A 27,434-nucleotide genomic window follows, 5' to 3' on the forward strand; every position below is an offset into this window, starting at 1 on the left:
TTTAGATAATTTTACAGTCCTTTGTATTTTTTTTTTTATTAATGCAAGATGAAATAATAGCAATGCATTCTTATGACTGCAAATAAAAGAATCTGCTGCAAGGTTTGAGAAGGACTTTTCCTTTTCTGTTGAGCATTATGTTGTGAGCTTGTGCATTGATTGTATGATGCAGAGATAAGGATGCAGAATTTTCCTAATGGGCTAGCTGCCAGCAGTTAGAAGACATGAAGAACTTAGTAGGTCAAACCAATTTTGCCACAATAAAATGAATGAGTTGCAATTGTCCTGTCACAGGATGCAAAGAGTGATTGGCTACAGGTTGGGTGAAGATTGCTTTAGATCAAATAACTGTTCTTTTAGAGGCTTGGTCATGCTGTTGCCAAAATTGCAGCAATAAAAGGTTCTGTTATTGAAAAGAACTCTGAAGAGATCATTAAGATCATAAAAGAAAGAAGTTATGAAGATTTTCTTAAACTTACATTGTAGAGGTGGGCAACATTAAATGTTTCATCTAGAAACGTTTTAAGTAGCATCTTCAACCATTATATTTGAACTCCATTTGTAGAGCTGAAGAATTCTTATTTGAGTAGTCACAATATAGTCAGTGTGTACTATCTGCTCCTAGGGATGCCAGTTTTTATAAGTTCTACATGGTGAATTAAAAATGAATTAGATCCCATTTTAAAACATCTCATGCTGCAACTTTTAATGTACATGTGGAAATTTGCATTTAATTTAAAAGAATCACAATTCCTATCGTACATGTGCCAAAAAAAATCAAGAGGATTAGGTGTTTCTGAGAAAAGTGTACTCTTACCTGTGGTTAAATTGTCTTGTTTGTGCATACAGTTTTATATCAGACTCATCCAGTTCTTATCAACATAGGACTGCCTACATCAGGAACGTGGCATCTAGAATAGTTTCATTTTTAATCATGTGATTTTTATTGGTAGGAAAATCTGAATTGTAACATCTTTGAAAATTAATAGTTTCTAGATTGAAAAAAAAATGAGATTTTAACTGTCTTGTTAACATTGGCTACATTGGCTGCTGAAAGTAAAGAAAAAGAAGTTAAACAAGATTGGAGCAGTGTAATATGAAAACTGTTTTTTAGAACTTTTATGGGTAATTTACTAAAAGGTCACAAATAATTTTGCATAATGATGCCTAAAACATTGTGGGATTTTTTACAAAAAAAAAAAAATCTTTATATTTAATTCTGTAATGAGTTGCAGAAACACATAATTGTTTATGAAACACAGAAATGTACTTTGAATTACACTCAAAGAGCTGAAAAGGTATGATTAAGACCAATATGCTGCTTTTTGGCTAGATTTGTATTATTAAGTGATAGAAAAGAGTCAATTATCTATAATAACAGTATAAAAATAATAGGTTGTGTTGCCATTTAAAGGTTTACCTAGAGCATTTTGTACATTGGTTATCAATGTGTAATATTTTTACCATGTCTAGTGCCTGGTGGAAAAAAGGTGAGAGCAATGTTGTGAATAGTTTTGTTGATGAGAAGCTTACTGGAGGAATTTCAAAAATGTAGAACACAGCTTGGTTTTTATTTCCCTGAAAGCCTGGAGAAAAAAAGGTTTTCATGTGAATTGATAGTGTTTTTGGTCTACATTTCAAGTATATGATAGAATTTAGTTCAATCGATTCTGAAAATTAAATAATTAACATAAGTGATGTCAGGATTCACAACAGATCGTTTTTATTCCTTCTAACATAATAGCATGTAGCTGGACAGCGTATCAAGCAGAATCATAAAATGGAGAAGACATTTAATGGTGTTTGAATTATTTAGGGTTGGAACTAGAAAAAGTCGTGCAGGTCAGAGAGTACTCAGCTCCTCTATTATTGTTGTTCGAGCACACAAGTTTGTCAAAATGGAAACTTTTTTCAGGAACAAAACATAAACATACTTCTGGCATACTGGATTTACATGGCAACGTTTTGGTGGTGGTGGGACTGGAGGGGTGGTCTGTGTGAGCCGAGCCCAGCAGCTGCCCCGTGTCGGAGCAGAGCCAGCTCCACCTGCTCCAAAAGGGACCTGCTGCTGGCCAGAGCTGAGCCATGAGCAATGCTGGGTGGGCCGCTGGGAGAGCAGAGTTAAGAAAAGGAAAAAATCTGCTGGGCAACTATATCTGAGAGAGAAGGGGGAGAACTAGCCTTGCAGACACCAAGGTCAGGGCAGGAGGTGCTGCAGGCAGGCAGCAGCAGTTCCCCTGCGGGCTGTGCATGGAGAGGCCCCTGGTGGAGCAGGCTGTCCCCCTGTAGCCCATGGGTCCCACATGGAGCAGATCTCCACGCTGCAGCCCCCCCATGGGTGGAAGAGCCCCCGGTGGAGCAGGTGGATGTGGCCTGGAGGAGGCTGCGGCCCATGGAGAGCCCTCGCAGGAGCAGGCCCCGGGCCGGAGCTGCAGCCCGTGGAGAGGAGCCCACGCAGGAGCAGGGGGTCTGGGGGGAGCTGCCCACACCCGTGCTGGAGTAGTTTGCTCCTGGGGGATGGATGGATGGATGGACCCCATGGGGCGGAGCCGTGTGGGAGCAGTGCTTGAAGAGCTGCTGCCTGTGGGCAGCCCCCCAGGCTCAGTTCAGGAAGGACGGCATCCCTGGGAGGGACCCCACATGGAGCAGGGGCAGAGAGGGACTGTGAGGGAGTGGCAGAGACCAAGTGCTGCAGACTGACCGCAGCCCCAATTCCCCTGAAGTTCTCTTGCACCGCACCATCTTGCTGTGAGTGTGAGAGGATGACTGGGTAGGCACCTGGTGAGCAGCCAAGGTCAACCCAGCACAGAAGGTTTTCAGTTCTGCCTCTTCCCCAGCAGATCAGGGAAGTTTTTGAAGTGTCGGAGGACAGGAGAACTGTTTCCTACTTTGATCTCATTTAGGAATTGCAGATGCATTTCAGCAAGTTCAAAGGCAGTCTGTTACTGACTGGAATGAACAGCAATTGTCTCATGATGTCTTTGTTTACATAAATATGCCTGCAGCTGATGATTGTTTTAGGAGAACCTCTACTTTGTTGTTAAACCATGTAAGTTGGTTTTGTTTCATCTGCAATAACTTAAGATTTAATAAAGGAATTTTAATATACTTTTATACATATTGTTACAAAACTTTTTTTATTTATTTACAACACACACATTGGACAAGAATATCATTAGCAGGTCTCATTCTGAACTACTAAACGAATGTTTCCCATCAGCATCATAGGCTGGTCAGCCTGCTGCTTAAGTGAAAGCACCTCCTTGCTCAGCAGAAAGGTTTTTTTGCATGTCAGGCAGTGTCATGTTTGCCAGGGTGTTTTCAGCTGTTCAGACCACTCACAGTTTCCCAGGAGCCCAGATATCATGGTGCGTTCTGTCATTGTGCTCGTCTGAGCTAGCACCACTGTCATTTTTAGGTTCATTTACAGAAGCCAGACTGTCTTTTTTTTTTTTTTTTTTTTTTTTTTTTTTTAGGAAATGTTTCTTGTGCTGTCCCAGAAGCCTTTCCCCATACTCAGCTTGCATTACTAAAGAACAGAGTTTACTTCATCCCCCCTGCTACTACCTGATATTGTCTGGGAGTACTTAATCCGTTTCATTTTTTGTGTATGACATGTAATACTCCTCATTATTTTTATTATTTCTTTGTTTTTTTGCAACATTGCCAGAACTTTACAGACTAATGGGAAGTAAAGAATCCATTCATCTGCTGTTCTGTAGAGGAGGAATTTACATGTTACGACCAAAGTCTAGCTGTGGTGCAGAAAACCTCCACTGAAGCCAGGCAAATACTGAATATACGAAAGTATAAATAATGCAAAACTATTTTAGGTCACAGTTTTGGCTGTGATGGTATAGTTGTTGTCCTATTACTCATCCTACTTTGTTTCAGTGTTGCAAAGTTACACATCCGTCCCAGTAAACAATGACAAATGCAAAAATGCATTTATGCAACACCATTTCCATAGCCTCTGTCTGTCTTGTGGATGGATTCCTCCCTTGACTTTTGCATTGCTTGTTTTGGAGAATTTTTTTGCTTCAAACAAGATTATTTTTTCCCCTTCCCAGGTGGTCCTCTAAGTCCACCTTTTAGAAAGCCAAGTGAACAGAGTATCTGTTTAAATTCTTACAGGTTTTCATTTTATACAGAGCAGCAGGAAGAATGTTGTGCCTTTTCTGGTACAGAGCTAAATTTCCCACCAGCGCCATATGTCTGCAAAGCGGACCTTCTCTCTCCCTCAGTGGATCTCAAGGGAAATGAGCAAGAAATGTGGCAGCTGCCTTCTTTCAGCTACAGGCAAGTATAGCAGGACATTTTTGTGACAACTACAGCGCTAAAGACTGCACTTCACTTCCAGTCCAGTAAACCAAAGCTGCCAGGAGACTTTCAGCTGAGACACTGATAGACCGTATTACTTTCTTTCTCACTGATAATACCCTCTGGGCATATATATGTGACCTCCAGGCAGTTGCAGAAATTTCTCAGTTCACTGTTGTCTGTAAATGTATTTTGGAGCCCTACCAAAGAAAGAACCAAGTGGAAATGCCAGAGGCATTCTCTGAAATGCAGACTTTTAAACTGCTGACCAAGTGATGTTTTCAGTGCAGCTTATCAGCCAGTGCTAGCCCTACTTGTCACAGATTTTGAAAGACCGTGAAAGCAACCCCTGAACACAACCCTTTGGTCGAAGAGTTGCAAGCACCTCTCTTTGTTTTTGACTGGAATGGAACTGTTGCAAGAATGCTAATGGCAAGCACTAGACTTTATTGACATCTCAGTCTGAACTCTGCAGTTTTGCAGTCACTGTATATTGGATCAGTGTGAACCTCAGTCTTAGCAGTTGTGAATGGTAGGAAAGACACAATCTTGCTCCAAACTTCTTAGCCTCACACTCATCAGATAAGATTTCTGTGATTTTAGTCAATCTGGGCAACAACAGATTTTCCCTCTAGCTGCTGTGACTGACTGCTGTGATTTGCCACGATATAAAATTCTCTGTTGTAGCTTTAAATTAGCCTGCTCAGGCAATCCAGGTGATAAGAGCAGAAAGCTCAGGGTGGGCTGCATTAGTGAAGGGAAGGACAGAGGACTGTGATTAGACTGCTAAAGTCATCTCATCTGTTATAGCATGTAAGATCGATGCATAACCTCAGCAGAGCCCAACAGGATCTGAAGGAGAAAAAAGGACAGGAGAAAAAAGACAAAGACAGGTCCAGTATGACGATGTGTACAGTACAGTTGATTAATACAGACCTACCACCTTCATTTATTGTTATTTATATTACTTCAGTACTCTAAACACCTGCTCTTACTGATACCAGTACTGTATAAAGACAGTAGAAACACATACTCCAAATTCCTAAACAGCTTAACATCTTCATAGTGCAAAGAAAGCTGGGAACAAGGAGGTGTTACGTGGGATCTAAACAAGTGATCCTTCAGCACACCAGGAGTCTAAAGTATTGTTTCGTCAGGCTTTCTAGTAATAGCCTAAAAATGATGGTGGGCAAAATTTGAAAGGAAACTCATGATTAGATTTGTACATGTTTTTGGTGAGTTTTTCCTCAATCAAAGGACAATGCAGTGGTTTTTGTTTGTTTGTTTTGTTTTGTTTTGTTTTTAAGTGGGATTATCAGAGCAAAAATATACACAGTTTCTATACTGACGAACTGGAAGAATGTAGAGTCATAACATACTGAAACTGAGGGCAAATGTTCTATATGTGATGCCATAGATGAAAAACTGGGCAAAAATGATGGGCAGAGAAAATAAATCATTGCAGCAGTCTCCAATATGACTAAGGATGGGATAATTTGCTTGAAAGCAGATGAAAGGAGGCTTGCAATAATTCAGAACTAAGTGCTGAGAGGAGAGCTTTGACTATGTGGACAGAAAAGGAATGCTGTAGGTCTAACAGCAAAATGAAAGAAAACATGAAGTAATAGTTGCTTTGTTCTGGAGGGCACATTTAAGCATTTTGTTCAGTTGCTAAATTTAAATGTAACTCAAAATAGAATTAATTTCACCTTTCGTCTCTCGCTGTCTTAAAATTGTGTGGGCTTGATGTTAAAAAGCCAGTGCCTCTTTTCTGGGGCCAATCTTCCACTTTTCTAAGGAACATAAGTCATCATTTAGGCTTGTGTAACTGAGGAAAAGAATTAGCCGACTAGTGTTTAAAAAGTTTCTAAGTACATATGTGAGTCAAATAACCACACAAGCTTATTTCCATCCATGCAACATTGTCCGTATTCTACTCAGCAAAGAAGATCGCTAAGGAGAGCTTTCATGGACTATTGCTTACCTGCATGAACGTTTGAGTTTAAATCATCGTTCTTTGTCCTGAGCAGGAGCAGCATGTTTAGAATAAAGATATGAAGAATGTCCTGATGTTGTCTGCAGATATATCAAAATGTTTTCATACAGGAGAGCAGCGAAAAAGTTGACAGTCAAGGAGAGTTCTGACCAGTGTAAATGCCTATAAATCTTATGCTTCAAGATTGTACTACTCAGAAAAGCAAGTTTTACATCAACAGAAGAGATTTGATGCCATTGTGCAGTCTAATCCAAGCTGGTGCTTGTTTTGCCCAATTGAAAGACTGAGGATGTGTCATATATTTGTTTTCAGACTTCTTGCTTTTACCAAAGACTAAGAGAAACTATTTCATACCAATCAAGATATGGTATGCATTCAGGATGAGGTCTGCATACTTCAACTTCAGATCATTTTAAATGGAAAATAGGCTTATTGGTGGAGTCTTGGTCTTGTCATTTTAGAGAAGCCAGTTTTCAACTGGGTGATTGTTTGGGACTTCTCCTTGTTTATAAGATAATTTTGTTCAGCCTGCACATCCTTCTGGAAAGCAGAAAAATTAAGGATGCTGAGCTTATAAACTTTATGGTTGCTGGAAAGCCTTTTTTCACGTAGTATTTGAAAGAAATTAGTTGCTGAAAGGTTATCTGATACTATTTACTTGAAAGTTTCCAATAAATGGATCAAATTAGCAACACAGTTAAGCCTTCATTTTGGCTTGCCTAGTTTGCTCACACTGTACATATTACTATTTTTTTAACATATAATAACAAAGTTTGTGCTTTTTAACAGCTGTGATGGTACCTTTCAACACAGCTTGTAATTGTATAATGCTTCATTTCATGGGTGAGATCATGTCAAACATTTCAGCAGATTTGAGAAACTATGAAATCTGAATTATTTGTTTTTTTTTAAATTTTCCTCAAATCATTAGAAATCTGAATAGTCAGCAAATATATTAATATTTAATAATTGGTCATTATTTCCCTTCTTTGTGGAATAGTCCTAAATCAGAACTTTCTGTTGTACATAGTTATGAACATTTACTAACTAGCACAAAAAGATGCTTTTCTTTAAAATCTGACATTTGCTTTTGCATCATTTCAGCCACGCTTTGAAGGGATGGTTCTGTGGGGTGGAATTCAATGGATTTCAGATGTATATGTATCTAGATAATGTTTCAAAGGACTGATGAGGGAATGTTACAAATATTCTTTCATTCTTTTTCCCCCTAGCTGTGGATATACTGGAAGTCCTAAGTGCCCTTAAAATTGGTCTGCTTACCAAAACAAAATAACTGAGGCAACTCAGAAATGGAAGAGAAAGACAGGGACTGACTGAGGAATACAAGGTCCAAATAGAATTAATTACTGCCTTAATACTTGAAAATATGCATATTCCTGCCCTTTTCATTTTCTTTTGATGATATATAATTCCCCTGAAAGTTAAGCAGGAGCTTGAAGCAATGATTTAGTTTATTTACTTCAAAACAGGATAAAAAGAATGATGAATGAAATTATAAAATGCAGTAATCAAATATAAGACTTTTTTAGAATTTTATTCTCAAAAGAGCCCTTCTTGCAGTTGAAATAATGTGGTGCTTTTATTTAGCCTAAGTCATTTTAGTAAGAAAGTGACTTCTAAATTCTGAAATATTGATGAAAGAAAAAAAAAAAGGGGGGGGGCAACCGAGCAGGAATTTATAGAATTCATGTTACTTATTTTCATGTCAATTGTGCTATTAAAAAACAGCAGGCATGATGCTTATGATGCTACCATCTTAAAGCAACAGTATTGCCTCCATTTCATTTCTGCAATTTGGAATAATTCTCACTTTCTGAGTATTTTTAAGGATGCTGAAATCTTTAGGTAAGCTGTATAAAAGCACAGAGCGCTGTAAAATAAAATATTAATTAGAATTTTGTTCTTTAGGTAGTATATCAGTGTTATCTCTGTAAGCTGATAGCTGTTCAAAGAATCAGTATAATTTGGTTTCCTTCAAGTTAGTGCAAAAAGTAAACATGCAAAGAGTATACTTCTTTTTTCTCGTGCAGAGATGCTAAAAGATCTCATTCTCTTATACTGAGAACCATCATAACCCACAACACCAAGCGTATAATTTGCATCTAGACCACCGTGCAGTTGCAGTAAGCTGTTCTGGTGATGAGGAAGATAGCAGCCCGTTTGTGACATAGAGGTGGCTTTCACAGCGAGCCAGTGACACTGTTTTACTGCTGCAGGTGCTGTCTTTCATGTGAGATATAAAGCTTTTTTTTAGCAGATATTGGCCCTTATAACTCTGGTGCCACTTTAAGGCATGCGAGTTAGTCCCAAAAGCCTGGGATAATTTCAACGCAAACAAATTCCGCTCATCTGTCACCATTCCTCCAGTCCTTTTTTTGTGTGTGTGTGTGGGGGGTGGTGGGTCTAATATTTTTCTTCCCTGATTATTAAGCATAAATAGCTGTTTTGTGCTGCTTTGCCAGTGGTGAGCAGGCCTCTTTGTATTAACAGCCTCATCCCATTTTAACATTCTCACTCTAAGCAGGCAGAATTCAAATCATGTAATTGGATCAACATTTGGCCCCATTTATCCTGACATACGGGATCAAAAGATCAAAAGATTTCATTTTTTTTCCTCTTTTTTTTTTTTTTTTCTCCTCTTCTTCCTTGCTATTTTATGGGGTCATATTTTTATTTTTTTTTTTTGCCCACAGGGAAGTCTTCTGCATTTTAGTACTTCCTTCCTGCACTCCTTCACAGTAAGGAGACTGAAGAAGAGCTGTCTATTTTCTGAGGAGGTAGGGCATACAGAAGAGCAGCTCCTGCCCATTTCTCTTCTCAGCATTTCTGAAACTCTCAGTCTTAAGCTGCATTGCCTGTCTTCTTCTTTTTTGTTTCTGAGTGGGATATGGGAAAGCAAAGGATTAGTTATAACCCCATTTTGCCCTTATCTCATGAAGAGAGAGGGCGACTTCAAATAAATGTGAACTTCGCTCAGCATAGGGCTAGAGCACAGGGGGAGAGGGCACAGCAAAGCCTGAAAGGTTAGTACGGAGGACAGGAGAGAAGCTGGAGGGGGAAATGCAGCAAAATTATAAAGGATGTGTTCAAGGGAGTGTTGAGGGCTGTTGGGGATAGAAACTTGGCTAAGTAAGAACTAATTGCAGAGGATCAGGTCCTTGTGAGGAAGCAGATGAATATCTTGGAACAATCTACCAGTGGAAATTAATTAATTGGACACTCTCACAAAATTAATTGGGTACCTCAGTAAGGAAGTAGAGAGGGCAGATTAATTTTTTTTTGAGGACACTATGTGAACAAGGAGTTCCAGAGAGTTAATTTATTTTCCATTCTCTGTGTATTTAGTAGTGGAATTTGTATTTTGGAAGTTGGATTCAGGAATTTGGGCTGCATCTTCTGGAGATAGTAAGGCAGGCATGGGGGAGTGGGGAGGAATGGAGAGAGAGTAAATTAATAGGAAAAATACAGAAAGAGTGGAAGAACATTGTGTCTAAAAGTGTATTAAGATTCAGTGTGCAACAAGAGACTGCTTTACACTGGAGAGTAACTGACACAGGTGCAATAACAACTAGATGTGGTGAACACAGCCTTGTGTATTTAATGTGATTTTTATTTTTTAAGAGCATTTTTGTTTGTTTAAATAAAGAGAAGAAAAAACACGAAACCAGCAGTAGTAATGCTAGTAAGAGCATCAGAGAGTAAATGATACCTTGAGATTTGTATAATACATACTGTTTCTCCATACCTGACTCATTTTAGCCAACTTCTTCTTCTCTCTTCCTCACCTCCACAGAAAAATAAAATACTGTGATGCTGATAAAGATACTGCCATTTCAAAGAAACTGACACTTTGTCCTGTTATGAACATGCATGTCTGTGCATACGCATGTGTGTGCATACATATACACTGCACAAATTAGTGACTTGATATTTTCTCCATTCAGATTTTGCTGAAATAATGCTTGTATGCTATTTTTTATGTTAATAAGAAATTAATAATTCCTACAGAAAAAAAATCAATGAAAGCTCAAAAAACAACAGGAAAGTATACTAAAATGATTAAATACTAAATTTATGATAATTTTATTTTCAGGCTCTAAAAAAAATCCTAAGAAACTTTTTAGTGTCCTAAATACTAATCTAATCTTCTTCTTTAGTTGTTGTAACCTCAAGACAGTTATTAAGAACAGGGTATTTTGCATTTATTTACTAACATTCTGGGTTCTAAAAGTTGTTTTGTTCACACACACCCCTTTGTTTTGCACTAGAAATGGGATGTGTTCACATTTTCAACCCCTGCAGGAAAAAAAGCAGAACTTCTAAATGATGCTGCTCACTAATTATTTTGATGCCTTGACAGTATACCAGCCTGTAATTGCTGACTCTTCCTATTATTTTGAATGGAAATATCTGTAGCATGTTCACTATATTTACCAGGGATGAATACCTGATGCCTACCATACTTCTACAGCAGAGGAGAAACTTCCACCAAAAAAAAACAAAACAAAACAACAACAACAACAACAAAAAAAACTGCAAAATGCAGTAGTAACAACTTGGGGGTTTGTTTTATTGTTTTCAGGGTGCTGGGTGCACTGCACTGGTGGTAGCTGTGGTGGCAAGGAAGTTAGAACTTACCAAAGCTGAAAAACATGTGCATAATTTCATGATGGACACCCAGCTAACTAAAAGAGTAAGTCACACTTTATATTCACAGCTGAAAAGGAAAGGTATGTTAATTTATTTCTGGATTCATTTTAAATGGTCTCCTGCTCCGTTCCTCTACTGGGCTTTTTCATGGGTGTGATTTTGAACAGAGGAAATGGAATGCCCTGAGCTTTTCTTTGAATTGAGGGTAACTGCAAATTCCTGGAGGATTTTTGAGTATTTGAATTTTTTCCTGTAGAAGATCCTTGCAGATGGAAGATAATTGGTGTAACCAGCATTTAAATGCTGTAAAACTAGAAAATAATATGTTAAAGTAAAAAACTTTCATGCAGCATATGAGAAAACTTGTAGCTGCAATAGGTGAAATGACTGACATGGGAAGATTTAAAGCTATGAAGAAAAAGACATGTTCGTAGTTTGCAGGAGAGGTAATTGTTTGGACGCTGAGCAAAGGGTTCATTTAGCTGCATACAGTACTGAAGCACAAAGGCAGATGTTTTGTAGAAGAAATAAATATGTTAAAATGGGTTATTAAAAAAAAATAAACCCAGAAATAATTAGAATTCATTTAAAAGTGTTATTTTAAATTTTTCTTGAACTTCTTAATTTTTTCCCAAACTGGCAGCCGTGATTCTGTTCTCGGTGTGGAGGTTGGCTGCATCAGCAGAGCTTCTTGCAGCAATGCAGCCCCAGGCCCCCAGCTGGGGACAGCCACACAGTGTCTCCACAAAGTGTGCTCCTAGCACGTCAGCACACAGGTCTGGTGGTGCTGGCTGCCACATATCTGTGCTGGTCACCTCTAAATGCCTATACCTCCCCTAAGCAGTCACAGGGGGGAAAAACTAAGGATGTGTGTGGGAAGGCAGTTCTTACAAACGTCAAAAAGGTGAGTTCTTGTAACTTCAGTTGAGGTGTCCATCTGAGCAGGGTGCCTTAACACAGCTGTTACAGTGAATTAGGGTCCTGCTGATACTAGACCACAGGCAATAATTTGCCCTTTCCTAACACATTTGGAAATCTACAGTAGTGACACCAAAACTGAAGTGAGTCTTACCTGTATCAGCTCATTTGATTACAGAAGGAATCGACCGTAAATTTAGGAATTTGGCTAGATGAGTCCTAGCACAGGGAACTAAAATGTGAGGAATATAAAATAGTAGTAAACTAAAACAGTCTCTCTGACTTCTGGTAACAGAATGGCAGGTTTCAAACACAGCAGTCTGCTTTGATTCTTGCCCATGATGAGGTATGAAGTTGCTGTTGAAAGATCTGACAGGAATATTTTTCAACTGTAATCTGACAGATGAACTAAAATGTCTTAGGAGGGAAGAAGATTTTGTCAAGATTGGCCAGATTTTGAGCCAGGTGTTCATTTGTGCCTTTTAAAGTTCACTTGTGCCTTTTAAAGTTCATTCTATCCATCTATTCTTCACATATATCTAATTATCAATTTCATAGTGTATCTGAGTGGTGCTTCAAACTCATGCAACTCAAAGCAAATGAAAAGCAAACCAAGCAAGCAAATCTGAGATGCACATCAGATTGCAACTACGTTACGCGGACACTGGAGAGGTTTTCCCAGGACCTGAAGATAACCATACCTTATGGTAATATGCAAGGGCTAGATAAAGTTTGCGAGGAAGTCTCTAAAATGCAATCTGGCTTCCACTGAAGTCAGGACCAAGGTTGTCCAACCCATTAAAGGTACAAGGTGGGAACCTTCTGCTGGGTGGAGCTACTGCAATGTGTTCCTACAGTGCCACTACCTATACAGAAACTTAGCTCTGATGCTGCAGTGACAGGCATGATATACAGCAGGGGAGAGAAAAAACAAAGATCAGCATCCAGAACAAGTTGCCTTTGCAAGTAACATAGCAATTCTGTTAATAAACACTGCATTGAAATTCTTTGTCAGTTGTTTTCAATCATTCCTGAAAATGTTTGAGGGCCTAGGAAGGAACTATAGGTACTCCTACCTTTAACATTGTGTGGAAAACCTCATTTAAAAAAAATATCAAAGCACTTAGGAAAGAAAACACAAGTCACATTAATTGACAAGAATTTTTTTCATCTCTTCTGAGAATGTTAAGAAAATAACAAGAATGAAAAGTGTAAACAAACAACAAAAATTCCAGCTAGCTTCAAACAGCTCTGGAATTTTTAAATGGTGGTAAACTGCAAAGAGAAATAAGAGGTGATAGTGATACAACAAGAAGGAGAGAAACTTTATGGTCTTATAAAATAGTTTAGCTAATTACCATGCAAATAATTCATTAATATTTCCTCACTGTAATTTATATGGCCATAAACACTGGATGATGCTAATTCTTTTTAAAGAAGGACAAGTGATTCTCAGATGCAAAGATAGCTGGTATCATATTTGTAAAGAAGACAGAAATTGCTCAGTACTTAGTTCCCTTAGCCCAGCTTCCATTTTCTGCTGTCACTGCTACAGCTTCCTGATGTAGTCATTTCCCACAGTTTGGCAGGGTCTTAAGTGTTTATGCTAGAAATGATAAAACATGACGTACTGCTTTTTTGGTCAGCCTGGTGTTTTTGTTTTATTAAACAGGTGAAAAATGCAGCGGCCAATGTACTCAGGGAAACATGGTTAATTTATAAAAACACAAAGCTGGTTAAAAAGATAGACCATGCGAAAGTAAGGAAACATCAACGCAAATTCTTGCAAGCTATTCATCAGTAAGTACTATTTTGCTTTGTTTTTCCTCTCCAGGTGTTCTCTCTTTTTCACTTCTTTTCTCTCTTTCTGTTATTTTCTATCTTACACTCTCCCCTTCTTCCTTATAACAGAATATTGCTCTTGAGTTTGATTTTTTTCTCTGAGTAAGACAAAAATAAGGTTTTACTGTGCTGTCTGTTTACAAAAGAAGGTATGCTGAAGGTATGCCCAACACAGTTTAAATCAGAATTGTTTATAGGTTTTATAGGAGTTTTCCATGCTTCTTGAAATAGCTATGACTTCTTCTTTGTCCTTTGCCACAGAGAATGTTCTTTGTTGTTATGTATTTGCTTACAGGTGGTAAGATACAAGCAAGCTGCAGTATATAGAAGAAAAGCAAAAAAAAATAAAATCATTTGTAGTAGTTATTTTGATACTTTCAGATCAGAATGATGTGATAAAAGAGAGGCTATGAGTGTGTATGTAGCATTTAATTAAAAAAGAGTATGCATCAAGCTTCATTTTTACAGCTCAACAGTAATTTGTTGCCATTTCCTCAGTGGATAAAAGCAAGTATTGGTCAATCAGCTACTACCCCTGACATAGAGAAAATGAGAAAATACACCAACAGACATTTTATGACCCTTGAACACCTCTGCCATAATTCAGATGACTTCTTTCCCTCTGCTGAACTCCAAAACAGTTGAAGAAAACCTGAGAACTGTTTAGTAGGACTAAACTGAATTATGGTCATTCCAGTATTCATCTGAAACTCCTAATACATATTTGTCATAAAGCACATAAAACCCTGAAGAATTTCATGGTGATTCAGTTCCTTTTCCTTGGACTACACAGAAGAAAAAAAAAGAGACTTTTGTCACCAAGAACCACAGCCATAAGGGATGGTTAGGACTCATGCCACTATTTGTTCTGTTTGATGCCCCATCCAGCCTCAGGCAGCCATTTGTCTGGCCTATGAAAAGGGTTTTCCAGAGATACTCGAGGAAATGTAGATAAATTAATCAAGGTTCATTTTATACTGATATTTTGATAACATCTGTGTGTGAGCCAGCCCGTGAGGAGAAGTGAAGGAAGCATCCATCTGACCCACGTACGTTCATTAAAAGGACTCCTATGTCTCATCTTGCATGGTGAAGAGAAAGGAAAAGCCAGGTTATCTTATTTCCTATTAGTAAATTTAGGCTAACAGTCATTGCTTCTCTGTTTTGTAATTGTGTTTTAAAAGAATAGGTAGCTAAGCTTTGAAGGTATGAAGTACTCTGTAAGCCTTGATTACCATATCATATTTAGCAGACTTGCCATGTTAAATGTTACTGTGCTGTTACAGACATACTTGAGGTAATGAAAGGACTGCAGAAGTTGAGGCATTTTCCCCAAGGATAAAAAGTATATTTGTGCAGTATAGTCATCCTGCTTAGCTTAAAGGATTGGGAAGCAGGGAGGGGTGGGAGAGGGTCCTGGGGTAGAGAATGGTGTGTCCTTTGCATCCTTTGCCAGACTTGAATGCCTTATTGAAAAACTTATTCCTTAACATTTTACCTTTCCTATTTATTGTTTGTGTGTGTGTCTTGTGTGCGTGCACATGTATTTAAAGACGACTCTAAAAAGCACAGCAGGCTCGATCTGCAGCTTCATATATCATTCAAGTTCAGAAGAACTTCACAGGGTGTAAACTATTGTTCTGCACCTGCCTTAAAAATTCATTAATCAGGTGGGGTGGAGAAGGTGGAAGTAAGTTTTTTCCTAGCTGTGCCAGCAAAACTTCGAACAGCTGTGTTAATAATATATTTCTTAATGTTCTTTAGCACTCGCATCCCATTCCAAAACCTTGTATTTAAGAACAAAAATTTAGATAATTTTCTCAGTATGCAGAAGAATGTCCCACAGATGGAAACATTGCTCTAGCAGTTTGCTTTCTTCCAGCTGCAGCAGAGTAGCTGGGTGTGATTTATTTTCTCTCTCTTTGCATCCAAACTTTTCTCAAGGGACCAAGGGACTCATGGTGGTATATGGCTCTCTTCCATTTTTCTGGATTTTTAGGATTTTTTTTTAGTCCTCCTTCACCTTTTCAGTCATTTGGCTGGAGACGGGAATAAAAGAAGTGAAGCTTCAGTTTTATACAACAAACGAGAGCAGATCATGTTAACAGTCTCAAACTCCCAGTCACAGCCCTAAAACATGATTATCCATGACTGTGCTGCCTTCCGCTGGTCTGGATCATTTTTGCTTCTCATGCATACTAAATAAGGTGAAGGTGAAATCACCACTCTAAACAATATCATTAAAAAGACTTTATGAATTCTATGAATAAGAAAATGTACAGATGATAGTTAATGGGAAGGTTTCAAGGTACTGAAAGTACTTCATCATGACAGCAGGTGGATTTAGACTCCACCTGAGGCAATTACTGGTTGGAAGCAGAGGCAACTAGGACTTCCCACCTGCTGAATCGAGCCCACTGTGCTCATTTGGTTGTTTTAGTATATTTTACAGTTTGTTTTCTTTTGTTTTGTCTTTTTATTTCAACAAAATGAAAATAGAGCTCGGAAGTAAGTTGTATGAGCCGTTCCTTTCTAAATTTGCAGAGTTTACCACTGTCTGCATGCAAAAAATAGAGTCTTTATTTGTGAACTTCGGTGGTCTGATTGCTACCATGGAAACGCGATCCAGAATCATGATCTTTTGCTGTGATAAGTGAAGTTTATAAAATCAAGGTGTTTCATATTTTCTCTTCGTGAACTTAAGAACAAAAGTCCATCAGTTTTCTTTAAATCTGGCTGCTGCAGCTAAAGACTTGCCATTACCTAGGTATACGTTTTTACAGACTGTAACGTCTATCACATTGGTGTCAGTTGGTACCTGTTTTGCTACATTGTCAATGATTTGCTCAAAATTTTTAAGTGGACATATTCACTGGCAAACGGGTGTGTCAAGGAATCTGAAGAAAAGCGGAAAAAACATGTTCTGCAAATTGTCTGAGAGATGTTTACCAAAACACCAGGATTGTCATTCTCCAGTCAAGTCATTACAAACTTACCTGAGTGTTAGTTACTGAGACTATGATGATACAGCTCCATACTTCGGAAGTGCTTCCATATTTTTGCTTTAGCATAGCTTCCACTCACAGACTCTGAAAGCAACATTCCTACAATCTGTTTTTATGTTGTGCTCTAAAGGAGGCCTCCAGGGGAAGAAGAGCATATCGCATTCCAGTAACAAGATGCTGGAATGTCAACTTTATGCAAACAGTTGGTTTCTACCTTGTCGGAGTTATTTCCATGTTCTAAGAAAGATATTTCAATCTTCATAACTTTCTCATGGAGGTTAGCCTGGATAATAAAAGAAATGCTTGGTAACCAAAGATTTGGACACAAACTTCCCAATTCTGGTGTATCTTGAAGAAAACTTCCATTTAAAAAAAATAATATATATATATATGTGTATATATTTATATTGCTTCATCTGTTTCTTATCATTTAAGAGGTCATTTGTAGCCCTTTTCCCCAGATTCCTTTGGAAAAATAAGCACCACTGCGTAGGATTCCTTCCCCAATTCCCTCAATTCTGCCTCTGGATTAAAATAATTTGTAGCTATCTTGGAAGCATCGAGCTGCTGGAAATGAAGAGAGTTGTTTGCTCCCAAGAGTTTAGGGAAATAATCCTGATCCCAGTGAAGCCATTAGCAGTTTTGTCATTAATTTAAAGGGTGTCAGAATTTCATCCCCTACATTCAAAATACAGAGGAACCAAAATGATTTTCCACATTATTGTTTGGAGCACTTTGAGGCTTACAGAAGTGAAAAAGAGTAAGCCCTTCTGAACTGCTATGGCTCTACTACAGAGACTGGCGGTGACATGGGGTTCTTTTGTGCCACTGCTAGAGTTTAGTTTTTGTTTATACAAGAACAGGTTTATATGCCTTTGTGAAATCATGTTTCTTTTATAAGATACACAACATTTTCTAAGTAACATAATAATTGAGAAATAGGCAGAGTACACACTGGCAACCCATGTTCCACAAAATACTGCTAAATTTACTTTGATTTGACAGCTAACCAAATAGTTTGCTTGGCTGGCCCATGGCATACTAGTAGACTTACCAAGTCTCTTATAAATTGATGTGCTGATTTTGAAAAAGACTGTGTCTTGCTTCAAACATCCAGCAGAAAAGTCGCAAAAAGTTCAAGTAATCCTCTGTTGGGAAATGTTTAACAAAGCACTCATACTTAAATAATAAAATGCCTATTTGTGAAAATCACATCTACAAACCCTTACTTTACTAAACATTTACTTTGATTCAAAGAACCCATAAGAAAGATCATGTTCCAAGATTGTGTATAACTAATTAATAACAATGCAGATAGGTAGGCATCAGAGAAAAATACATACTTCTTGCATAGTTTCTCAATTCTCTCGTTTAAATAGTGCATTGAAAAGGTATATCTAATATACATTTAAAATGTAAGCATATTTAGATTCACAAGTTATGTAAGAAAATGAAGTGTATTGGCAAGTACATTGTTTATTTAGCTGCTGGTCAGATGGAAGTTGTGTTTAAAGCAATAAGAAACTCACTTATCACTGTATCTCCATCAGGTTCAAACACCTGCTAACCCAATCCATTTCCGACAGAACAGGGCTAATACCTGTATCTAGTCATGTAGACATGGGAAGATTCTTGATTACTACAGCATTAATGACAAAAAACAATTGTCCTATGTTTCTTCCTATGTCTACTTGTCACGATACTGAGGCTTTGAGGAATGTTTTGGCTTTCTTTCATGTAGTCTGGATAAATTGTTATCTCCCTTTTTGAATTCAATTTTAACCATGGCAAATAGTATTCTCAAGGACATCACATTTCCTTGCTCTTTCCTTTTTTGCGGTGTTGAAGAAGCATGCTTCTCATTGTAGCAGGCACATGACCAATTCTGAATTTACACAAAGTACTCAAGGCATTGTCCATGCAGTTATTTGTTCTTGTAAATTTTATGCATGCTTTTTAGAAATCCTTGCATGACTACACAAACACACAAATCTGACTTAAGATTCCACTTTTTAGATTAAGAAGTGTAAAAATGGAACAAAGGAAACTGAATGATCAAGCCAACACATTGGTGGACCTGGCAAAGGTTAGTAGGCAATTATTCTTGTTTTAATGTTTCAAAATGGAAGAATTTGAAAGTGAAAATATGCACTGTATGTGCAGGTATTGTTGACGAGTATTGTATTTTGGTTTTGCTTTTATTTACAGAAAATGGAAATATGCATCTGTTTTAGGTTGACACTCATTAAGTGAAACATCTTGTTTATGACTGACCAAAGTTTGAATGCACCATTTGTTTTCTGGGGGGTGGGGGTTCATATTTGAGAAAGATTTCACAATCAAGAGGGTGATCCTGACTGCTGATAATGTGAAGAGTCACTTGATGAGGTGACTGCAGTGATCAAGTCCTGAACTATGGCTAGGCTGTAGTAGTGTAATGCTGTGTAGTTAAGGGGTTACCTGTCCAGTGACAGTGTGTTTGCTGTGAGGAATCATAGTATGCAGGCTGAAATTGAAGGTTCTGTTTTTCTGTTCCTATCTTCATATGAAGCAGAGACATTGGATAAGTTGGTTTAGGTCTGCATTTGATCCACATTTTTATAATGAACAATAGCTGCCTACTTTGCTGATAAATTGTAAGGGTAAGGGTTCATTAATCTTTCTTCAGCCCTTCAAGATAAATTGCAAACTGCTTGTCTCTATTGTTGCTGGCTTCTTTTTTTTTTTTTTCTTTTAATATGTATATAATTACTAGAGAATATCAGGGTTGAGCTGAGAGCATTCCAGGTTTCACATTAGACCTCAATACATTTAAGGATCTTAATTTGAAGCTATATTAGAAGTGTCCATTGCTTTTACCTAAGGGTTTCTTGTACACCCCTTTCAGGCATCTCAAAGCCTGCCTCAATTTAAAGTACATCATCAAGGCAAAGATTAAATTCTTCAGCGTTTCTTTGCCTTTTGCTTTAGAGAACCACCTGACAGCCTCACTTGCTGAAATACATTTCGCTCTATGGTTTCTAGCAGTAAATAAGGAATTTTCACATACCATTTATCGTAGAATAGTTTGCCTTCAAGTAATATGCTGGCACCTTGAAATATCAGGCAGAGAAATGCGTTGTCAACACTCACCTGATAGTGAAATGCTTTATACTTCAGGCAGTCAACCTTTCAATTTTGATTCCCTTTGAATGGTTTATAAACTTCAGCCAGTTTGTCTACTGAATTACATACAATTTTAACTTTAGTTTAGTCTAATCTGAAGTCCTAGAAGAAGGAGAAAGTCAGTCATTTTTAACCATTTTCTGGCCTCAATGGCAAGAAAAACTAATGGAAGTGGCAAAAAAGTGACAGTTCCTGTGAAGTAACATGTTTCAGATTACATTTTTATTGACCTGTATGGCATTTAAAATTGACACTATATACTTTCTGTAGCCAAATATGGTTTTGCAGTGGGCAAATGGACAGGGGAGCACAGAAGCAGAGGAGTGTACAATTCAGCTTTTATTCCTTGTCCTGCAGTTCAAAAACAGCCCACTCAACTACTTTTGTTACAGCCAGTTCAAGGAAACCTGGTTAGTTTAAGGAGTAAGCAAAGGAACAAAATCTGTGTTCTGCTTAAAAGTACAAAGGTGTTTAAAGTCAGAGAAAATGCAGAAGAGTCAAGAATGCATCCCTGCTGTGGCACATGAGGTTTACACAACTGTTTCTTGGCATGGTGCATTTCTAAGCACCTGAACTTCTGAAAAAAAAGGTCTGCTGTTTTGTCTAATTCGTTTAGATCTTGGCATTCAAAGTGCTACTCAAAATGTGTTATGTTTCTGCTCAACAGAGTTAGTAAAAAGTTTGTTCTGAATTTACATGTAAAATTATTTCACAAGGCTATATCTTTTTTTTTATTACTTATTATTATTTATTTTTTTTCCTTGTGGAGTACAAAAGTGTTTGCAAGCCCTTGTAGATTTTACTGCATGTTACAATATTTTTTAAGATCTATCTAAACCTTTATTTACGTCCTTCTACTTTCAGACTCAAAACATCATGTATGACATGATTTCTGACTTAAATGAAAGAAGTGAAGATTTTGAAAAGAGAATTGTTACTCTGGAAACTAAACTGGAAACTTTAATTGGTAGTATTCAAGCTCTACCTGGACTGATTAGCCAGACAATCAGCCAGCAACAGAGGGATTTCCTCGAGGCTCAGATACAAAATTATGATAAGCATGTTGCCTACAGTGCTGAACGATCACGATCTTTGTCAAGAAGAAGGAGATCCTCATCCACAGCACCACCAACTTCATCAGAGAGTAGCTAGAAGAGAATAAGTTAACCACAAAATAAAGACTTTTTGCCATCATATGGTCAATATTTTAGCTTTTATTGTAAAGCCCTATGGTTCTAACCAGTGTTATCTGGGTTCTGATGTCAGAATCCTGGAAACCTGAACACAATGTTTTAGGCCAAAATGAGTGAAAACTCTTTTTTTTTTCCCCCATCCTCCTCTCAGATGCACAGTGAATGCACCTATTATTGCTATATTAGATTGTTCCTCCTGTAATTTCACTAACTTTTTATTCATGCACTTCAAACAAACTTTACTACTACAATATATAATATAATAAAAAGGTTAATTTCTGCACATAGTTGCTTGGTTACTTGGACTTTAACAGTTTTTTAAAAAGCTCACAATCAAAAGGCCTAACTGTAAACATTTAAGAAAGAAAATTGAAGCTTAATCATTATCCCTCAGTATGAAAACCAATTCACTAAACTTTGCTTGCAGTGGAGGGGGAAAAAAATCAGTGTTCATCTAACAGTGTGCTGAATAATATATAGTCATTTTAAAAGGTCACTGACAGCTTCAGTTTCTGAAGGGATTACTTAAAAACATAGTTTATCCTAGAAAATGAGTTAAGAAGTATGCTATGGGTTTTTTAAGATCTTCTTAGGGCTTTTGTTTAACACGCATTTGTACACACGCACATAGATAATACATATACATATATATATATGTATATAAAGTTATTTATGCCATGCCCATGGCAAAGATCTTTTAAACTGACTATTTGTAAAGCTGCTGATGTGCAAAAAGCACAGGAAGGGTCCTATTCATTTATTTGGAGTCTCATAATTACTCCAGGTAAGTATGTCCAGACAGAAGCATCACTTTCAAGCTGGAAGTCTCCCATTAGTGCTACTTGGTTTTGGAAATATTGGGTTGCTCCTAACTCTCTCTGCTTCCTTTTTTTTTTTTTGTATTTAGTGCTTCTGGAGTGAATGACTGACACACAGAGTTGGAGTGTACACGCTTGTGTGATGGCAGCACAACGTCCTGTATACATTATGCTTAGATAATCCCTGTGGTTTCTGCTATGCCATCAAGTTTAGCAAGAAACTTTTAACAATATTTCCAAAAAATTGTAGTAAACCTGCTGTAGACCGGAGTTATGTGAGTGGGGTATCCGTACTATGTTACTTCCATGCAGAGATAATAAGGTCTTTCTTGAGAAACCAAAGCATAGTGTACATGTTTGTGAAAAAGTTCTGGCTGACTTTTCTCCTTGTTTATATTCCAGAGTAGCAAACCTAGGTAAGCTTAAATGCTCAGCACATGCAACTTGCATTCTTGATTTCTATTTATAAGCAGGAAGTTATAAGACTTTATAAAATATTTTATCATATTTGATATTTATAAAATACACTAGCCCTGCGCCCTCCCCTCTTAATTTACAGTGAAAGGTGACACAATAGCTAAGTGTAACAAGTAGGTATGGCTAACTGTTTCCAAGGAGTACTACATCTGTCTAGATGTAACTGATGTGCATGTTTTAGGGAAATGATGATTGCTCTACAGAAGTTTGTGAGTTTTGGTCAGTAGCAATAGCCAGGGAGGACAGTAGTAGAGAAAGTCAGGGCAGCGTGGTGCTAGATAAGGCAGGGGAGCGTTTCTCTCCAAGCTCCCGAAATTCCCCAAGCCAGGTACAGAATCTGAAAAACAACAGACACTTTGGGCCTATTTATAATAAGTGGTTTGCCTTTTTTTTTTCTTTTGGTACAAAGTATAATAGATAGATGTAAGTTACATACAGTGGCATTGCTTGTTTATAAAAAGCTCACGTGTTTCTCCAGCACTTTTATGTCTTTGAGAAAGATGATGACTTTGCAGTATTTCCCCCCTGGATGAGCAGCACAGTTGCATACCTTTAGAGTGCCTTCCTTATAGACTGTGGTATTTTGTGACTGGAAATAATAAGCTGTATGTGCAGTATTTGCAGTTCTGCTTTGGGGATTTTTCTGTTTTTGTGATGTTCATCTCTCTCAGTTACCAAAGGACAAAAAAAAAAAAAAAAAAAAAAAAAAAAAAAAAAAAAAGGGGATATTATATAGTGCTAATACTTTGCTAGTCCTAAACTGGGTGAGATTTTGAAGGGTCATGAGCCCACCTTCTTCATCCTGTTGGTAGAATTAGAAGTAGTGATTAATAATACTGGAATTTAGTAGTCAAGTTGCAGAATTCTTCCTTGAATATTTTTCTTTTTCTCATTCTCCCATTTTTTGTGTTTAATTTAAGAATGTTTTTCTGTCATTGAAAGTGAAATATGTGTGCTGTAGTTTAAATGCATCCTTTGTCTTGTCAGTGTGAACTAGCTCTTTTCTTGCTTACTACATCTTTTTTATATTTTAAGACTCTTTTTTTCCCTTTTTCTCCTCTGGGTTGTACAATGGGATTTTAAAAGAACTGTAGTTCCATATTGAAAATTCTTGCCAATCTTTCAGAGTTAAGTTTGACTTAAGATCTGTCTGCAAGTATTGAGCTGGTTTATTCTGATGTGAGAGACCTACTGTCATCTTTGACCTCTCAGTCTTGTGTTACCCATTACAACACAGGAGACCAAACCAAGCAAACGTACTAACTTCTTGCTGTAGCTTTATGCAGGGAGGGCTGATAGATGTGATGCGACTATCCCCATCAGTCGGGTTCTATAACAGTCTGCCAAATTCTTTTGGATTTCTTTTGTCTTAGTTTTTAAAACAAACAGCAAATGATGACACCGTGAAATATTCCAGTTCAGTTTCTTAGTTCTCTCTAAAGATCACTACAAATATTTTATCTGCATTTTTTGTACTGATGAGTCTTTTCTTCTAATACCTGGTTTTGCAAAGCACTTAAAGCACTCCATTTGAATCCAATCCAAGACAAGACATACACAGACTTACATTCGAGAGAGCACAAAGTACATGGGTTTAATTTTCTGACTCCTAATACAAGATTCCCTTTCATCTTTTCTTATTAGAGTCTTGTACCACAAATTCCATTAATGATTTTTTATATCCGAAACTCCAACTCTTTCCCCATGTTCAGCATATCAGCTAACCAAAAGGAAAAGTATCGCTATGACTGATCTCTGAAACTGCTTGTGTAGTTGAACATAGATTTTTCTTAGGTTTTTCTTTGAAAGATCACTTACAAATAACAAGGAATCCCCCTCAGAGCATATAGCATATTTACTGTGTTACAGTTGAAAACCTTCATGCATACCCATCTTCACTGATTGGAAAATTCAGCTTTTACTTGTGATTGAACATGTCCTTTTCACTGTTCCAGGTACTAATTTAATTTATCAGTTACTTTTGAGTCATGTTGCAAACTGCGGCATTTTTAATGACACTTAGCAAAGATATCTTGGCTGTAAAGACTGGAATGTAAGATCACAAGTAGGCCCATTCACCATGCTTAAAACTAAGTACATTGATTTAAATAGTATTTTTTTTTTTGTTACATTTTAAGTCTTTGCAAAATCAGAATAATATGTTCACACCATAAATAACTTGGAAATTCTTCTGTAGTTCTTAATTCTCTAAATCATTATCTTTTGTAAGCCTGCAGATCTTCCTGGAAAAGACCCGTGCAACTCAGCCATTCTTTACCTCCCATGTCTCCGTAAAGATGGATCTGATTCAGAAAGAACTTCTCTAAAAGTTAAGCAACCAGCTTAGGATCCCTGAACACCTTCTGGAACTTCATACCTTTCCTCGTGAGATGTTCAAAAACCATGGTTTCCTTGAATGGGTCTGAATCACTGTTGTCATGAGAGGTCAAAGATGGGTGGTAGGCAAACTGTTTTACTGGTGATCAGTTTGTAAGACTCTTTCTATGTCAGATCATACATGGACATTGATACAATGCACATTAAAAGCATATCTACGTATGAAATAATAAATGGTTTAAATATGAGTGTCTCATATTCAGAATAAAACCTATTACCTTAATCAGTAGTACAAGTGTTAATTGTCTGAAAGCTTTTTTTCACTAAGTTTTATCTTCAGAGAGAAGGTTTTCTGATTAGTGAGTCTGTTCTCACCATCTGTCAAACTTTTTGTTGCTGAAAGATATATACTTTTTTTGTTTTCTTTAAAGGAAGCCTTTAAAGTCCTTTTGCCTTTTTAGTCCACTTCTCACAAAACATTTACTAAGTGGTGAGAAGCAGCCAAGTAAGGGGATGGTGGGGAGGTAGGGTGCAGGAAAAAGCTAACACAGCAGTGTCTCACTTTTAGCAACCTGCTTCCGTCAGGGTATCTCCGTGCTCAAGTAGAAGCAGACACAAATTTCCCACCCCACAGCACTCTGGCCATCATGCAAGCCAGCTGGAGCCCAGAGGAGCACTGACACAGTAGCACCATCCTGATGTGGACCTTACAGAAATGGTTGGCTCAACAAGAGTCAACAAGAGTTCAAAGAGAATATGTTGAACTTTATATATGCATAAGAATAAAGTTAGCCTACATCTGTCAACCCATGCCATCAGGACTCATGAGTCTGATCTTATGCCTGCCAGCATGCTGGGCTGTATCATCAGTTAGCCTTTTTCCTCCAAAACATTTAGGAAATATCTACAAGGGTCTTTGCCCTTCCGTAACTGGGAAAAAAAATAAAATACATAGGAGACACGTTGTGGTCAGGTGTGCACAGGTATGTCTCTGACCTGCCCAAGTGCCTCACCATCTGCATATCAAATCCTCATCCAGAAACCCCATAGTGAGCAAGCACAGCACAGAGCACATCTCTCAGGATCAGCCTGATATGCAAGATGAGCAGAAGGAAGAGGAGAGTAGAGTGCTGGTAATTCATGAAATTCTGCTCAAGCCTTATGGCTTAGCACAGCACCACGCCTAATGCAGTTGCCTGGCTTCCTGCGAAGAAGTGCTTGCAGCCAGGCAGCTCGGCAGAGGGATGGAGCAGGTGCGGTATGGTCTGGGCTCACCTGTGCAGATGTGCCCTACAGAAAGCTAAAATGCATTCAGTTGCCAGAACTGGCATGACCATATTGCTCTATATTTCACTTTATCAGAGATGCTGTTAAAGTTTGGCTAGGTCAATAATTTCCAGGCTTTCCTATGAAGAAGTCTCTCCTGCAGGGGACCCTTTCTGCATAATATATGTAGGGCATGCAACACAGCTGCAGTGCAGGAAAAATCATAAGCTACAAACATGTACCTGTTGTAATCCAATGTGGCAAGTAAGTAAATCAGATGGAGAAGTAAAGCCTGAGGTGCTTTATGCTGACTTTCCTTGCATTCAAATTCATTTAAACCCAGTAGTATCTTCAAATATTTAGGAGAATTAAGAGAGTTTTCAATTATACATGAAGAAAGCAACAAGCTTTTAGTTAGAGTATGAGGTTCTGCTTTAAAAGGATGCTTACTCTGACCTCTTGTTGGCTTCCAAACCTGCATTTCCAAATATGCCAAGTCTAAAGAGGAGCTGTGTGTTTGGCTCTGTGGTTACAACACAGGTCTTGGAGCTGAAAAGCATCTCTAGTCCAGTTAAATGATCAACTGTCATGTGGCACCAGGAATAGTCATGAATTTAGAAAAAAACACTGAGGTATATGCATCGACCAGCTACAGGGCTTGGCTTCAGATCTGAGGAAGATTTAAGTGAAGCCTCACTCCAGGTCTGAAAGTCGTGGGCATTGGACAAAGGAAGAGACCATGCAATTACACTTCCTGACAATGAGGTCTAGGAACACACAGTGCATAATATCCATCACCTTATGGAAAAGTCATGAAACAGTGACAGAGATATGAAGTCAGCTTATTGCAAAAAGTTAAAGCAAGATTTTTTTTATTTTCTTTTTAACAAAGAACTCCAAACTAATAGAAACAAGGAAAAATTCTGAAAAATCTTGTGACAGATAAATGTTTCAAAAGACAGGCCTCTAGCCTCCAGAAAAATAAACAAATAAATACATAAACATACAAGAGATGAGGTTTCATGCAAACATAAAGCAAAAATCAATCAATAAACAAACAAACAACAAAATAAAACAAGCAACAAATCACAAGAACAAAAGCTACCTAAGGATCAGTTTTAGACACTCAGAATTGCCCTTCAAAAAACCTTTATGATGTACTGAGTAGCAAAAATATGTGCAAAATGAAATGTGGCAGTGCTCTGCCAACCCAAATTGAATGAGACCAAATTCCTGCTGGAGCAGGATTTCTCCACAGTGTGACCAGCAGGGCAAGGGAGGTGATCGTCCCCCTGTACTCGGCTCTGGTGAGGCCGCACCTCGAGTACTGTGTTCAGTTTTGGCCCATTCACTACAAGAAGGACATCAAAGTGCTTGAGCGGGTGCAGAGAAGGGCGACGAAGCTGGTGAGGGGCCTGGAGAACAA

The 27,434-nt window shown here is 37.9% G+C and overlaps 1 protein-coding gene across 8 annotated transcripts in view; it reads left to right on the top strand.

Annotated features, from left to right (window-relative positions):
* Nucleotides 1-25,022, top strand: part of KCNN2 (potassium calcium-activated channel subfamily N member 2) — a gene marked incomplete at its 5' end in the record, with an annotated part of 83,282 nt that extends 58,260 nt beyond the window's left edge. For 2 of the 8 annotated variants that reach the window (XM_082784236.1, XM_082784237.1), the window contains 5 exons: nucleotides 9,031-9,114; nucleotides 10,920-11,030; nucleotides 13,578-13,705; nucleotides 18,769-18,838; nucleotides 20,782-21,111. In XM_082784236.1, coding sequence (XP_082640362.1) covers nucleotides 9,031-9,114; nucleotides 10,920-11,030; nucleotides 13,578-13,705; nucleotides 18,769-18,838; nucleotides 20,782-21,069 — 681 coding nt within the window. In that variant the 3' untranslated portion in view covers nucleotides 21,070-21,111. Of the gene's footprint in view, nucleotides 1-4,134; nucleotides 4,325-9,030; nucleotides 9,115-10,919; nucleotides 11,031-13,577; nucleotides 13,706-18,768; nucleotides 18,839-20,781; nucleotides 21,112-24,635 lie in introns of those variants that run through there. The other 6 variants (XM_082784238.1, XM_082784239.1, XM_082784240.1 and 3 more) reach the window with 5 other exon arrangements.
* Between the last annotated feature and the right edge of the window lie 2,412 nt (nucleotides 25,023-27,434).

This window comes from Aythya marila (assembly GCF_965140915.1).
Source record: "Aythya marila genome assembly, chromosome: Z".
Lineage (NCBI taxonomy): Eukaryota > Metazoa > Chordata > Aves > Anseriformes > Anatidae > Aythya > Aythya marila.